At 42.4% G+C, this 16,287-nt stretch overlaps 1 protein-coding gene across 2 annotated transcripts in view; it reads left to right on the top strand.

The window, feature by feature from the left end:
• Positions 1-16,287, top strand: part of TBC1D12 (TBC1 domain family member 12) — an 83,347-nt gene that overhangs the window by 41,420 nt on the left and 25,640 nt on the right. For both annotated transcript variants that reach the window (XM_065407306.1, XM_065407305.1), the window contains 2 exons: positions 9,106-9,221; positions 12,852-12,934. In XM_065407306.1, coding sequence (XP_065263378.1) covers positions 9,106-9,221; positions 12,852-12,934 — 199 coding nt within the window. The remainder of the gene's footprint in view (positions 1-9,105; positions 9,222-12,851; positions 12,935-16,287) is intronic.

The following is a 16,287-nucleotide window of genomic DNA, read 5'->3' as shown; positions in this document are numbered from 1 at the left end:
TACCTTTTGAAACTTAAGACCGTAATAGAAGCTGCTGTAATTTGCAAGTGGTCTATGCCCTTTAAGGCTAACCCAAGCTAAGCAGCTTGGGGTTACCTTACTTATGGTTAGAAATATTGACTTCTCCAAATTCCAAGTAGCATAGTTACACAGTTCCTTCTGGTCAGACATTTGTATTCCCTTCCCCTAGAGCAGTGGTTCTCAACCGGGGGACTGCGTCCCCCTGGGGGGCCTCAAGCCCTTTCATGGGGGCTGTGGGACCCTGCGGCTGGAACCCAGAGCCTGAGCCTCGGTGCCCCCCCCCCCGAGCCGTGGGGATGAAGGCCCAAGTGCTGGTTGCCCCCATTCCTGCAGTGGCAGAGCAGTCCTGAGGGCAGCTCCAAACACCCTCACTTCCTCCTCTCCCTGCCCCTGAGCCCCCGCCCCTTGGCCAGGTCAGAGGCGGGAAGCCATGGAGCAGGCAGCCGTGTCGTTCCATTTCCTGCTGCTGGTGCCTGGGGTTGTGACTGCTCCTCAGCTCAAGCAACTGGTAAGAGCTGCCGAGGCAGGGAGAGCAGTTACCATAGGCGAGCCCTTCTGGTGCACAGCCCCTAGCTACCTCCGGCCTGCACACAGCAACTAACTACCCCCCCCCCCCCGCCTGCATCCTGAGCTACCCCCTGCCTGCACACAGTCCCTAGCTACTCCCCAGCCTACACCCTGAGTTACCTCCCCTCCCCCCCCCACACACAACCCAGTCAGGCTGGGTGGTCTGCTGAGGTGAGTTGGGGTGGAGGTGGCCCTGCGTCCCTGGACCCTGCCATGCAGAGCTGGCCCAAGCCCTATTGGCCCTTGCCCCCCCAAAATAGAAGTCAAAGTATGCTTATGCCTCAGGGCCCACCTCCAGCCTGGATCTCCGAGTCTTCCCCCTCCCCTGCTGGGCCCTGGAGTCTTTATAGCATGTTGAGGGGGGCCTCAGAAAGAAAAAGGTTGCAAACCCCTGCCCTAGAGTTCAAACTGATGGTACAGCTGTCCATGCCTGTCTCCGGGGACGTGGTGCTGGCTGTTTCCCGGAGCGGCAATCCTGCAGGCTGGATCCAAAGCCCTGAGGGGCCAGATTCGGCCCACGGGCTGTGGTTTGCCCACCCCTGTCTTACACAAACATCTGTAGGGCCATTCTGCAATCATTCTTCAAGTAGGCCTCCATTTCCCTTCCTCCTGGGATTAGGATGACTGCTTGCTAATCACCAAGAGTGGAATCTGTGTGAATGGTCACTTGAAGAACAAATAACTTACTGTATGGTTAGTAACTGTAGTTCTTAAAGATGTGGTGTCCACACAGATTCCACATCCCTTCCTCCGGCCCCGCTAATAGGAGTCCTTGTACTGAGTGAAGGAATTGAGCTTAGGTGGGAGCTGCCCTGTTCTTTTTTTTTTTCAAGGCTGAAATCGGCTCCAACTATAATAGAGTATCTTAGTTTGGAAACTATTCTGGTCTCAGTTTTGAATCTCTCTATTAATGCTTTGTGGTATCCTACTGAGTTTGTACAATTAAAATTTCCTGCTGACAACTATTCTTAGAAACGTGCTTATTTCCACAAGATTAGGAGTCTGATAACCAACTTCAGCCATTGCTACTGTCTGTGAAAAGTCCTTTTGAAGAATCTTTTCTTACATTTCTCTGCATGGTTTTGTAGGCTTGTTTCTTGTGATAGGGAGTGGTAACAGTTGAATTATGCCAGAAAATTTGGAATGAAAGGTCTGTAGTCCATCCCTCCTGATTTTTGATTTGCTGCACTTCTTAATTAGCTTTGCTCAACTGATTATTGTTGCACACTTCTGTTTTTAATGTGAGAGTGTACCAAGAATGAATCAGGAAATACCCAAACTGTACACCCTCTTCAGGGCTCACCTCTTCTCAGGTCTGAACTGTCAGTGAAGCTGGTGTATGACTTCTATCAGGACCCTAAACATAAAGGTATGCAAGCAGTTCTGATGCTCCTTTTCTTTTTCAGTCATGTCTAGTGTTGTGGTCAGATGGGGCCTTACAGCTGTCCTTTCTACCAGACTGTTTCACTAATGCAGTGGTCCCCAAACTTTTTCGTCTGGCGGGCGCCAGATGACAAGCCACGGAGGACCGTGGCAGCGGATGAGCATCCGCCGAAATGCCACCGACAAGCAGCAATGTCAATCGGCATCGCCGCCGAAATGCTGCCGACAAGCAGCAGCATCCAGAGGCGTCGCCGCCAAAAATCGGCGGCATTTCGGTGGCGACACCTCTGGATGCTGCTGCTTCTCGGCAGCATTTCGGCGGATGCTCATCTGCTGGCCAGTACGCAGGCGCACTTAGACGCCCCGGTGGGTGCCATGGCGCCCACGGGCACTGTGTTGGGGACCCCTGCACAAATGCTTTAGCTAAGGCCTTTTGAACTAGGACACAAGATGGTGCCACCGTATGGGAAGCAATTTAGCTTCCTTGACCAAGGATATTTCAGATACCCCACCCACCCAACCCCCCCAAAAAAGCTCTTAGCTTACATTCTGAAGCCTGAAGGTGGTGGCTTCTTTGATAATGAACATAAACAAGGCCTGGTGTGCCCCACAAGTATGACCTAAACTTAAAGTGATCAGACTGTAAAGGTGGGAGGGGGGATTCAAGAAAATTGTGTGCTTGGGACTTTTAACTATAACAATTTTTAATATTGTTTATAATATTTTTGGCTTTAGTTGACCACATTAGGAGTAGGGAAACTATCAATGTTTTTTTCAATCATTATATCTTTCCTGTATTTAAGAGTATGGAAACATTGTTTTGGTAAAACTAGAGACACAGGGTCCTTGGAACCAAAACGTTTCATATAATTTAATTGGTACCTCTGTCTTTTAATCACGCAAATCAAAGCTAAGAACTTAATTGTTGTCTGAGATGCAGGATGACTTAATCTACTTTTCTTTTTGTTGAGTACACTACTATTTTTATCATGCAACTCAGACCAACTATGGATCCCCTTTGAGTGAATCCATGAAAAATGGCTCTCCCCTGGATTCCCAGTGTGTCATTTAAAAACTTCTTGAACTGCTAACTGAAAGTGAGTAATTAGAATGCTTCAGGGACTGGAAAAAGGCCACTTGGCCAACCAATATGCCTGCTACAGTATCTAAGCTATTGGAGTCCCACTGGGCTTCTTTTTTCATGTAGCCATTTATTTGCTTCCTTCTCCAGGGACAAAATTGCATCCTTCCTCTAGGATTTGGGTCTTTGAGACCTCAGACCATTTGTTTCAAACAGAGGAGAGTACTTATTACTCTTGCTCCATTGATGTTTTGGGTTAGTTTTATACATTTTTAAGTTGTCAACTGCCAGAAGTCCAGACTTTTAATCTATTATTTCTATAAGTTTAAAGACAATATAATAACAGAGATCTGTATCCAGGAATTTGTAGCCAAGGCTGTGAACATAGAACTTTATCTCAAACTATTTTATTTTTTTAAAAACCCATCTAACTGGGCTATTCTAAAATATCATTCTGTAAAGTGTGGGTAAAGCATTCTTTAAGGTGTCTGGATTTCTAGATAAAGGAATTAAAGAATCAAGCCTATTATATTTAATCTAAGAGTACTGGTCCCTATGTGCATTCCACTGTGGGTACGCATGCACTCCATGTGCCCATAGCTGGAGAATTTTGAAAACCGTATCTGTTGGTCTGCACCCCTTGCTCTCCTTGTGCCTCCAACTGAGAAGAAAAAGGGTGGGGCAGACAGACTGCCTCTCTAGTTCCTTCTCACTACTGTATGACTCAGGTTGGAACCTCCAGTGCCCAGAACTTTATCTTATGTTTATCTGTAAATACATATTTGTGAAAAGTTTTTACCAGATAAAACTCTAAAATTCTAGTTTTACTTTTATAGTCAGCTACCCCACTGCGGGTACTAGACTATACTCAGGACTCCAGGCTTCAAGATTTTGAGTTTCTTACCTGCACTTCTTCTCAGTCAGCAGTGACCATCAACGCTGCCTGCACTGCCTTGGGGAAGCCTGTGTTATGGCAAGGTGCAGTATCTATCTGCTGCTTGTTCCCCAGTTGTACCCATGAAAGGTAAAAACTTCTCCTTGAGCACCTGATGGGGTCTACTCCAATACAAGGCCTGACTCAGCAAGGAGTACCTCTCCTACCATGAGGTCTGACTCAGGAGTGAGGGAGTCTACCCCTACAGATCCCTCACTGGTGTCTTGTTGGGAAGGCTGGGAGCATTCTCATAAACATGAGAATAAATCCTCTTCCAAATCCACTTAGAAGAAGTCAGATACAACCCTGCCTAAATTGAAAGTCTTCAGGCTCAGTCCAAGAGAACTTAGAACATCTCAGGGGCATGACAAGAGAGCCTACAAATCCAGGGCTCTGTTGGTATTGGATTGCGATCTGTTGACAATGGTGCCTCCGGTACCATCCAGCCAAACTCTGGGATCTGATTGTACCAATTAGAAGCAACCATTGAGAGCCTCAGCTACCAACTGTACCAACTTCATCTTGCACGACTATGGCACACACTAACTACTGTGGCTCCATCAGTTTGAGCAGACAGGATCCCTTACGCTGTGGGGAGAGCTGAGTCTTATTCACATGAGGACATTTTTGCTTTCACAAATTCTCAGTCTCCTCCATCAGGTCCTTCCCTCATGAAGGAGGTCCTGACTCCACCAGGAGATTGCAGCTGATGGGAGGAGTCCCATTCCATTCTCTGCTTGTGATTTTTCTCTAGCAGGACTGTTGGTACTATCATTGGATCTATCATCAGCTTTTTCTTCCTCAGGAGACCCGTAATCATCTGATGAACTGATGTTTCGTTCTCTGAGGCATATCTTTCTGGACAAGGGACCTGGACCAATTTAGGACCTCTTGTACCTCAACATCCATCTTGCAGTGTTTGTTATCCCATGTTAGGGGGAAGCTGCAACTTCCATTTGACCCATCTTACTGGCCAGACTGGGGACCTTGGGACCTGTACCATCCCATAAGCTTGGTTCAATCTTCTAAGGAGTCTAAACAACCTCCCCTCCCTAACGAGAGGTCAACCAGAGCTTCCTCCTGAACCCATTGAAGATAAAGATTATGTGCCAGATCCAGCAGTTCCTCTGATATTGACAAGATTGTAGTCGTCTTCTCTAAATTAAGCTGTGGCTCTAATGTCTCCATATCCCCCAATGACAATAAGAAGTTCCAGGATCTGTTATGTCAAATTGCAGGGGAGATACAGATTTCACTTGAGGAAGTTCAGGATACTCAACGTAAGCTATTGGATCTCTTTCAGTCTTCCGGTTCCAGAAGAAGAGCGCTTCCTATTAACAAAGCCGTCAGGGAGCCAAAAAGAACAGCCTGGCATACTCCAGTCACTGCTGCTCCCCCCATCCATAAGAGGGCAGAAGAATGTTTTGTCCCAGCCATAGGGTAGAATTTTTCTTTTCTCATCCTTCTCCTAATTCTTAGGTGGTTCAGGCTGCCACAGAGAGTTCAAGATAGCAACATCTTATATCTACTCCAGTTGACAAAGAAGGCAAGCAACTTTATTAGGAAGGGAGTTTTTTCTCTTTTACCAGTCTTCAGTTCAGGATAGCCAACTACCAAGCACTGATGGCTAAGTATGATTACCTGAACTATTCCAAATTTTCAGACTTCATAGACATGCTTCCCCTTCAGGACAGAGCTCAGTTTCAGGCTCTCATCGAAAAAAGGCAAGATGGTTGGCAGGACCACTCTTCTGCCCTTTGAAGAAACTCATCTTTTTAACCAAAAGACAGATGAGTCTTTACATACCCTGAAGGATTTCAGGACCATCCTGAACTCTGGGAGTAAATATACCTGTCCCAAGGAGGAAATTCAGTAGGCAGTCATACAAGCCTAGGCCACCAGAGACCTCATGAGCCATTCCATAAGAGGCAAAGGGTTCAGAAGTCTCTTTTCCCTGCACCTTCTGCAGCAGCAGCATCATCCCAGCCCCAACCCCTAGCTAAGTGTCATTTTGAGTGGAATACAAAAGCTGCAAACCAATAAGACCACCACCTGCCCATTCCCAAACATCTTTTGGGGGTCATCTGTTGTTGTTGCACTCTAGATGTGGAAAAGAGTGCAAGACGAGGGTATGAAACATCATTTCCTCATGAGAATGGATGACTATATTCAATGTAAGAATCCATTTATTCACAACAGTGATGAAATTAAGAAGGCTAAAAGTTGACTGATGGTCTGGTTTAAACTGTGAGTGTGTCTGTGAGTTTTGGAGCACAACATGTATAGTAGTAGCCCAGAAACCAATAAGACCACGCACGCAGAAATTTTAGGGACCATTCTCATGAGGAAATTCTCAAACAAGAAGTAGAATTCCTCTTGCATTGAGGCACAATAGAGCAGGTACCTCTTAAGTACCAGGGAAAGGGGTTTTACTCAACTTCCTAGTACTGAAGAAGGGCACCTGGAGACCCATTCTCGATCTCTGCCATCTCAACCGTTTTATTCACAAACTCAAGTTTTGCATGGTTACACTGGCATCTATAATCCCATCCTTAGAAAATGATGTGGTTTACAGCTCTCTATGTAGATGCATACTTTCATGTAGATATTCAAACCCTACTCAGACATTTTCTGAGATTCATGATGGGCTCCAACCCACTTTTAGTACAGAGCGCTCCCATTCGACCAAGGTATTTTCTGCCTGTATCAAGCACAGTGTCTTCCCGTCTCAACGACTGGCTTCTCATTGCCAAGACATGTCATGAAGCCTAAAAGTCAATTTTGTCAGTGTTTCAACATATTCCTTCCCCAGAGAGGGGAAGGGGCGGTCAGTGTGAACTCGAGGAAAAATCTGTTCTCACTCCAATGTAGACTTAGACTTCATCAGAGTGTTCCTAAATTCTGTCACGCAGGGGCTCATCTGCTGATGGACGGGTTCCAGGCAATGAACGACCTCCATAGACCATCTTCAAGCACAGAGTTTTTTCTCTCCTGCATCATATGGCTTTATGCAGTTATGTAATGCCATTTGCCAGACTCCATTTTCATAGCCTGCAGGTGTGGCTTCAAACAGTGTACTCTTGAAATCAACACTGTAAGAATGCCATAGTAACTGTTCCTGCCATAGTTATTTAATCTTTGCTATGATGGAAGAATCCCCACCAGGTATGATTGGACGTTCCTTTTCTTTCCCCCTGACTGGAAAAAAATTATCACAGATGTGTCTCCCTTAGGTTGGGGAGCTCACATGGGCAACAGCCACACAGCACAGGGCACTTAGATATTTTGAGAGTCCAGAATGTGCATCAATATTTTGGAATTGTGGGCAGTCCTAAGGGCTTGCAAGACCTTTCTCCTGTTCATTGAAGATCACCGTACCTTCATAATGTCACAAATGATGGTCATCTTTTACCATCCCCCTGTGCGGAGAAGTGGTCAGTCTATGGAATTGATGCATGACCAATCAAATCACCTTGTTGACAGTTTATCTTCCAGGGAGCAGAACATACCAGCAGACTCCCTTAGCAGACACTTTACTGTCAACCACGAGTGGGAGTTACGCAACTCCATGGTGAACAATATTTTTGCTCTATCTCGAAGGTTATCCAAAGGTTTCAGGTAGCTCCTTACAGTTTTGAGGTTGCATGGTCACTTTTTGTAAGACTTAAGTTGTTATACAGATAACTTTTAAAGTTGTTTTCACTTTTCATAACCTTTTAGAATAAATGTCCTGTATGAATGGAATATATAGGACAAGTCAATAACCTCCTTTATTCCTGCATATAAATACTTAGTAGTGAAAAGGTGTAAACAAAAATCTTACACATAGTGTGTGAAATTCAAGTGGAAACAATTTCTGGAACAGACTGCTGTACTTGATCAGGCAGATACAGGTACCTAATCAGCAGCTTATCACTTACCATTTTGCTATTTATTTCGAAATAAAATATTTATGATGGTTAATATATTTTTGTAGGAAACAGATTCTTTTTGTTTCAGGAAATTCAGTGTAAAACATTTCTTCTTTTTACTTCTGAAAGTGGACAGTGCTGAAATATGTACAGGGATAAACTTAGTTTTTTAAACTTATTCATATGAGTTTGGACAAGATTCTTGGCTCATCTTGAGAACAGGCCTATTTTAACAGTTGGTTCCAATGTACTTAACCTTCTACTCTCCTCTTTAAAAACAAACACTCGCCCTTATATATCTGTTTTTGTTAAACTGCAGCATGTGAAAGAAACTGAATTAAAGAGGAGAAGCCAGCATTTAGTTTTTTGCATAAAGAGAATGTTTAAAATAAAAATGTCATTTGGGTTTGAGCTGAATTATTTCACATAGGAAAAATCTTGAATTGTAATCTGTATGTAAGAATGAGTCATGGGGTAACTCGGAAGTCAATTAAGGGTGGGTATCTGAGGTTGCAGTGGGGTATCTTAAATGTCTCCCCTCCTGCCCTTAAATATACATTGGCTAATTAGGAAGTCACTTCATTCTCACTCATAAGGATACAAGTTAAAACATATACATCCATAACAGATGGAATGATAAAAATAAGACCTTGCTTACAGTACTACTATGTGTTGTATAGTTAAATCTGAACAAGAACACATCCTCCATTGGTATTCAAAAAGATGTTGGGGAAAGGTGGAAATCAGAAATAAGAGCAACATAATACAGACAGCAGCAGCCATTAAGGGGAAAAAGGAAAATTTTGAAAAAAAAAATGAGGAAGGGAACTAGAAGACTCCTCTTAATTAATACTTTTTGTAATTCTACATATGACTGCTCCAATAGAATTTTTGTACTGCAATTAACATTGTAAAGCACATTTACACTTGTTTTTATAGTTTGTCAATTGCACACAAATACGAATTTATATTTAGAATGTAATCATTGATCCATTGTAACCAGATACATTGATTTGTGAAATGTAACCTTCTCGTTAGTTTTCATTCCCTAATGGTCATGAAATAGCAGCATCTCCTGGTTGATGTAAATCATTTAAAGCTGGAATGTGTTAGTTCCTCATTGATTCATTTTGTAAACATGTCCCGTAGTTATAAGGAAGCTTGAAATTTTGGGGTTTTTAATGCTTTCTTTTAATAACATTACTTAGGAATATGAAGCACGAACAGGAAGAACATGTAAACCTGCACCCCAGGCAACAAGACGTAAAAATTTTGAATTTGAACCACTTTCAACTACTGCTCTTATTTTGGAGGATCGACCATCGTAAGTATAGTAGTGAATTCTGCCATGAAGTAGATACTAACATGATATACATACATGCTCACATACTTCCCGACCTAGCAAATGTTAAATAACTTGGATGTCCTGTTTACAGTTTTCTTTCTCAAAGTACTATACTGGTCAAACTGGAACAATTTCCTTATAAATTACTCAATCTGAGACCTTAACTAAATAATATGGTGAAATACTGACCTCATTAAAGTCAATGAGAGTTTTGCTCCATTGACTTCAATGGAGCTAGAATTTTACCCTATATACTCATCCTGTAGTGCTGTCACGTAGTTGCCTATGACACTGATTCTCAGAACTCTTCATTCTCCAAATTCCTTTATAAGATATTCTCTTAAGGACCTCTCCTAAAACCCAATTTCTCCACCGCTTGCTTCCTAAAATATTTAATTTGCTAGACCACCAAGAGGTGTTAGCACCAGTGGTTGTCTGTTGAGCATAATCTGAGACCAGTCACCATGGAAGCCTAATTTTGGGTATAAAAAAATGTAACTCTGGCATATGGTAAAAAGATGCTGTTGCCAGGAAATACAAGATAATTGCTCACCACCTAAATATGTTGGGTTCTGACTGTGGCAGGGTGAACTTGCTCCTACCTACTTTCTAGCCCGCAAGCGCCTTGAGAACTTGCTTCTGGTAAAACACCTCATGCAATTTATTTTCTTTTCCACCACCTTTACAGACTAAGAGAATTTCTATAAGATATCTCTCCTTCACCTGTTACAGTATATTAAATTCTTATACAGTTGCATGAAGTGTAAAAGTTGGTGATGCAATGTATAAAAGCAATACTAATGTTTCATATAAGTGCATTTTATCCCCAACAATCTTTACTTGTTAATATATACCCGCATATCAATGCTTATTTGTAGATACATGAGTTGATTGTATTTTTGGAGCATGTATAAGTTTAATCTTTCTATTCATTATAGCAAATCCTATTAAAGTCACATTAAAAGTTATATTTATTCTGTTGATAAAGGGTAGCCAAAATGAAATTGAGGTTGAGCTATTAGCAGTTTGGTTACTGAATTCCCTACCCCATCCTCCACTCAGAGCTTTGAAGTCTGAGTTTTTGATTATCACTGACAATAAAGGAATCGAGAGATAATCAAACCCATGCTGCTTCTTGCCCAGCAAAAGGTGACTATCACCTTCCTGAAGCAGGAATGCAAGATACTAGATATAAAGGTTAACATGGTGTCTTACCCAATACATTTACTTGTGCTCAGCATTTATCTTAAGGCTGTCTTCAGATTATAATATTGTTTTTCAGTCATTTGGGTGTGCTAAAATATGATGAACCCTCTGCCTCCCTCTATGGAGGCTGAGATCATTCCTAAAATGTTTTCAAAAGACTAGGAAACCAGAGGTTGTTTCTAAACTACTGTGCTGTTACCATGTGACACCACATTATACAAGCCACTGAGCCAGCACTAACTTTGAAATACTGAATACAATGAGAAGTAGACATTTGAAAAGATAATAGTTAAGGGAGCAATATATAGTCGTCTGATTTTTTTTGTTCTGAATTCTTATGAGTTTCAAATAATCATCAAAAAGTAACAGAGGGTCCTGTGGCACCTTTAAGACTAACAGAAGTATTGGGAGCATAAGCTTTCGTGGGTAAGAACCTCACTTCTTCAGATGCAAGTAATGGAAATCTCCAGAGGCAGGTATAAATCAGTATGGAGATAACGAGGTTAGTTCAATCAGGGAGGGTGAGGTGCTCTGCTAGCAGTTGAGGTGTGAACACCAAGGGAGGAGAAACTGCTTCTGTAGTTGGATAGCCATTCACAGTCTTTGTTTAATCCTGATCTGATGGTGTCAAATTTGCAAATGAACTGGAGCTCAGCAGTTTCTCTTTGGAGTCTGGTCCTGAAGTTTTTTTGCTGTAAGATGGCTACCTTTACATCTGCTATTGTGTGGCCAGGGAGGTTGAAGTGTTCTCCTACAGGTTTTTGTATATTGCCATTCCTGATATCTGACTTGTGTCCATTTATCCTCTTGCGTAGTGACTGTCCAGTTTGGCCAATGTACATAGCAGAGGGGCATTGCTGGCATATGATGGCATATATAACATTGGTGGACGTGCAGGTGAATGAGCCGGTGATGTTGTACAAACAGTTCATTTGCAAATTTGACACCATCAGATCAGGATTAAACAAAGACTGTGAATGGCTATCCAACTACAGAAGCAGTTTCTCCTCCCTTGGTGTTCACACATCAACTGCTAGCAGAGCACCTCACCCTCCCTGATTGAACTAACCTCGTTATCTCCATACTGATTTATACCTGCCCCTGGAGATTTCCATTACTTGCATCTGAAGAAGTGAGGTTCTTACCCACGAAAGCTTATGCTCCCAATACTTCTGTTAGTCTTAAAGGTGCCACAGGACCCTCTGTTACTTTTTACAGATTCAGACTAACACGGCTACCCCTCTGATAAATAATCATCAAGACTCCGTTAATCCATCACTTGGCTGATTTAACTTTCATTATCATGAAAAAAATTCTAACATGCATTTATGCATTTTCATATTAAATCTCTTTGGGAAATTTTTACCACCATTTATTAGAATATTTTAGTTTTCCCAGAGGTATGCAAGCTCAATCAGTGGTGTAGGACAGTAAACTTGTAATATTTTCTCTCAATCTGTGAATAAAAATCCTCAAGGTTCATACATCTTAATGAAACTGAACCATGAAACAGGAAGTGTAGAATGAATGTTTTAACATCATACAAGGCTTCTTGTATGACTGTAAAGGTTCCATGAGAACTGTGAGATTTCACTAAGTTAAAATAACTTTGTTCTAGTTGAGCAAAAGTGTTTTTTTTTATAGTAAAAGAATCCCTGAGTTTCAAGCATGCCTCAATGAAATTAGTTCTGCAGATTCATGAAGGCCATTCTGGCAGGCTATGAAAACATCTTTTTCACCCTATGCTTTGGTATTGCTTGTACATGTGATGATAAAAACAGCTTATTGGCAAGACCTAAAATATGTTGACTTATGTAGGGCCTGTAGTTCATAGTGAAGTACCAAGTTTTACAGTAATATACAACATTATGTCTTAATGGAAGTTCTGGATTATTGCATTGTAATAATAATCTTGTTCTTAGTGTATATTTTTGTGTACATCACACAAAATGCCATTGCAAGTGGTAGTGTTTGGCAAACTTATTACCAATTTTAGCAGAGAGCACTGATTGAATGACATAGAGCTTTTCTACCTTGGAGGTTGTTCTTCAGCAGCTGGGTTGAGAGGAAGGATGATTTTATGATTATGGAATTGGATTGGCACTCGGGAGATCTGGATTCTGTTCCTGGCTCTGCCACAGTCTGTTTCATCTTAAGCAAGTCACTTAGTCTCTTTACTAACAGTGAGGAGCATGATAAGAGCCAATATATGCAAAAATATTTGTCTGGTAGATTTATATACAAATGTTTCACCATAGTGGACTTCATTTTCCATTATTGATATTCAGACACGTAATATAATCACTAAATTCACCTTAAAAAGGAGAGAGAAACCAGTCAGTCTGTCTTGAAATGGTCCAGAATGTCATCCATATATTGAATTCAGAAATGACTTGTTTTCAGAAATCTTCCTGCCAAATCCATAGAGGAGGCTTTACGTCACAGACAAGAATATGATGAAATGGTGGCAGAGGCAAAAAAACGAGGTATGTTAGAACTGTATTACCATGGTTATAGTTAGCTATCTTCTATAGCAAAAATGAGAGAATAAGGACATTTTTAGCTTTTAGGCCAGTATTTACATTAAAGACTACATTTTTGGGCTAATACTATACATGTTGTGCTCCAAAACTCACAGGCACACTCACAGTTTAAACCAGACCACCAGTCTTAACTTGTAGCCTTCTTAAATTCATCACTGTTGTGAATAAATGGATTCTTACATTGAATATAGTCTCCAATGCTTAAGTGGAAACTTGATTTAACTTTTTGTGCAGTATGATCAGCTGGAAATTTACGAGGTGCTTAAATCTTTCCAGCTACCCTGGTGCCACCATCACAATTGCTATTACTTAGGGCCAGATCTTCAAAAGGGCACATGAACTCCTGTGGACGCCAAGGAACTTCAAAGATCATGTGCATACAAACCCCCAGCTTGTCCATGTGCATATCAAAGACTTCACTTTTGCACCCCCCTTTTATTTTTGATGTTACTGTTAACAATGGATCATCTAAACAAAACTTTATTATTCTAAATATGTAAACCACAAGATAGGATCTAAAAGCCTTTGAGCTTCCTTTAAATTAGTCATATAGGTAGGTATGGAAATTGTCACCATCAGGCCTGTTGACAGCAATTCCGGGCCCCAGGGCAGAACAGTCAGTGGGCCCCCTAGAAAGTGATGGCTGAGGTTTACAACACTACTTTTTATCCTATTGATAACATATTAGAACCCACTAAATGTAAGTTGTGGTGTTGCCTGATATAGTTAACTTTTTTTTCCAGTTACAGCACCAATATTAAACACATTTTGAGTCTAAATATAAGATGTAGAATTTGTTATTTTGAACTGTGTATTTAAATACATTATGGAATGAAATTGGAGGGCAACAAAAATGATTAGGGGGTTGGGGCATATGACTTATGAGGAGATGCTGAGGAAACTGGGCTTATTTAATCTGCAGAAGAGAAGAATGAGGGGAGATTAGATAGCAGCCTTCAACTACCTGAAATTTAATTCTTTATGGGATATGAAGGATCACATACAGTACAATTACTATGGAAAAGGAAGTTGACATAAAACATACAACACAAATTTTCATTGCTAGGAAAAATATTGGACTTTATCCGATTTTGAGAGGAAAAGTCATTTATATGCATGTGCTGAATGTGGGGCTTTGGTCTCTGTCCAAAGATACAGTCTTATTGATCGTGATATACTGAACTGCCTGAAAACGTCATAGCCAAAGATGCCATCCTGAATATTGCTAGATATTTTTTTAAGATTCAAATATGTGAAGGGACAATGGCATTCACTGAATTATGTGTGCACGTGTGGTGCTGCGCTTGTGATGGCTGATGCCCAGCAAGCTGCTGCTGGGCGTGCTCTTCTGGCATGGCTAGGGCTTCCTCATGCCCACCTGGCTGCCTTCGCCGCCACCGGTACTGCCCTGCGGCCTGTCTGGGCAATTGCCCCCTTTGCCCCCCCCCCCCCCAACCCCCGGTCGGCAGGCCTGGTCACAATAAACCAAAATTATTACTACATATAACTTCCTTTGCAGTAGCACTGAAAACTCTCAGTGAGAATTATGTGGAACCTCCTGTCCCAGTAGTTCCTTTCTAGTTCTATGTGAATGCAGTGTTTGCAGAATCAAGCCCTAAGTTTATGATAGCTTACTATTTCTCAGGTGGTGAAATATGGTTATATATTTTTCCTACAAACAAATACAAGTGTAGCATCTTGTACTATTGAGTGTCAATTGATGAGAGTAATTTGTATAGAAAATGCACATTGACTAACATAAGAGCCTGTGTACCAAACAAAATGTACTTTAAAATTCTGTACAAAATAAAATATTCGTGTTCACAATGGGTATGTCTACACTACAGGATTAATCCGAATTTATATAATTCGAATTTAGGAAACCGATTTTATAAATTCGAATGTATTCGGCCACACTAGGCACCATTAATTCGGTGGTGTGCGTCCAAGCTACCATAGTAGCATCGATTTCCAGAGCGTTGCATTGTGGGTAGCTTTTACATAGCTATCCCATAGTTCCCGCAGTCTCCACCCCCCTTGGAATTCTGGGTTGAGACCCCAGTGCATGATGGGGCAAAAAACATTGTCGCAGGTAGTTCTGGGTACAGCCTCCCCCTCCCTCCCTGAAAGCAACGGCAGACAACCATTTCGCGCCTTTTTTCCTGAGTGAACTCTGCAGACTCCATTCTGCATCAAGCATGGATCCCGTTGTGCTCCAGAACGCAGTCTTGAACATTATAAACACCTCGCGCTTTCTCGTGGAGTTTATGCTTACACAGGACCAGAAAAAAGAGGCGAGGAGGAGGAGGCGGCGATTGCAGCGCAGCGACCAGCGTGATGAGGACATGGACACGGACACAGAATTCTCTGAGACCGCGGGCCCCGGTGCTTTGGAGATTATGATGTTAATGGGCCAGGTTATAGGCTTGGAACGCCGATTCTGGGCCCGGGAAACAAGCACAGACTGGTGGGACCACATAGTGTTGCAGGTGTGGGACGATTCCCAGTGGCTGAGAAACTTTCGCATGCGTAAGGGCACTTTCATGGAACTTTGTGACTTGCTTTCCCCTGCCCTGAAGCGCCAGAATACCAAGATGAGAGCAGCCCTCACAGTTGAGAAGCGAGTGGCGATAGCCCTGTGGAAGCTTGCAACGCCAGACAGCTACCGGTCAGTCGGGAATCAATTTGGAGTGGGCAAATCTACTGTGGGGGCTGCTGTGATGCAAGTAGCCAAAGCAATCACGGAGGTGCTGCTACGAAAGGTAGTGACTCTGGGAAATGTGCAGGTCATAGTGGATGGCTTTGCTGCAATGGGATTCCCTAACTGTGGTGGGGCAATAGATGGAACCCATATTCCTATCTTGGCACCGGAGCACCAGGGTACCCAGTACATAAACCGCAAGGGGTACTTCTCAATGGTGCTGCAAGCACTTGTGGATCACAAGGGACGTTTCACCAACATCCATGTGGGCTGGCCGGGAAGGGTTCATGACGCTCGCGTCTTCAGGAACACCAATCTGTTTAAACGGCTGCAGCAAGGGACTTACTTTCCGGACCAGAAAATAACCGTGGGGGATGTTGAAATGCCAATTGTTATTCTTGGGGACCCAGCCTACCCCTTAATGCCATGGCTCATGAAGCCATACACAGGCAGCCTGGACAGGAGTCAGGAGTTGTTCAACTACAGGCTGAGCAAGTGCAGAATGGTGGTAGAATGTGCATTTGGCCGTTTAAAAGGTCGCTGGCGATCCTTATTGACTCGCTCAGACCTCAGCCAAACCAATATCCCCATTGTT

This window comes from Emys orbicularis, chromosome 7 (assembly GCF_028017835.1).
Source record: "Emys orbicularis isolate rEmyOrb1 chromosome 7, rEmyOrb1.hap1, whole genome shotgun sequence".
Taxonomy (NCBI): Eukaryota; Metazoa; Chordata; order Testudines; family Emydidae; genus Emys; species Emys orbicularis.
The sequence above is the reverse complement of the archived record's forward strand: the minus strand, read 5'-3'. Positions and strand labels throughout refer to the sequence as shown.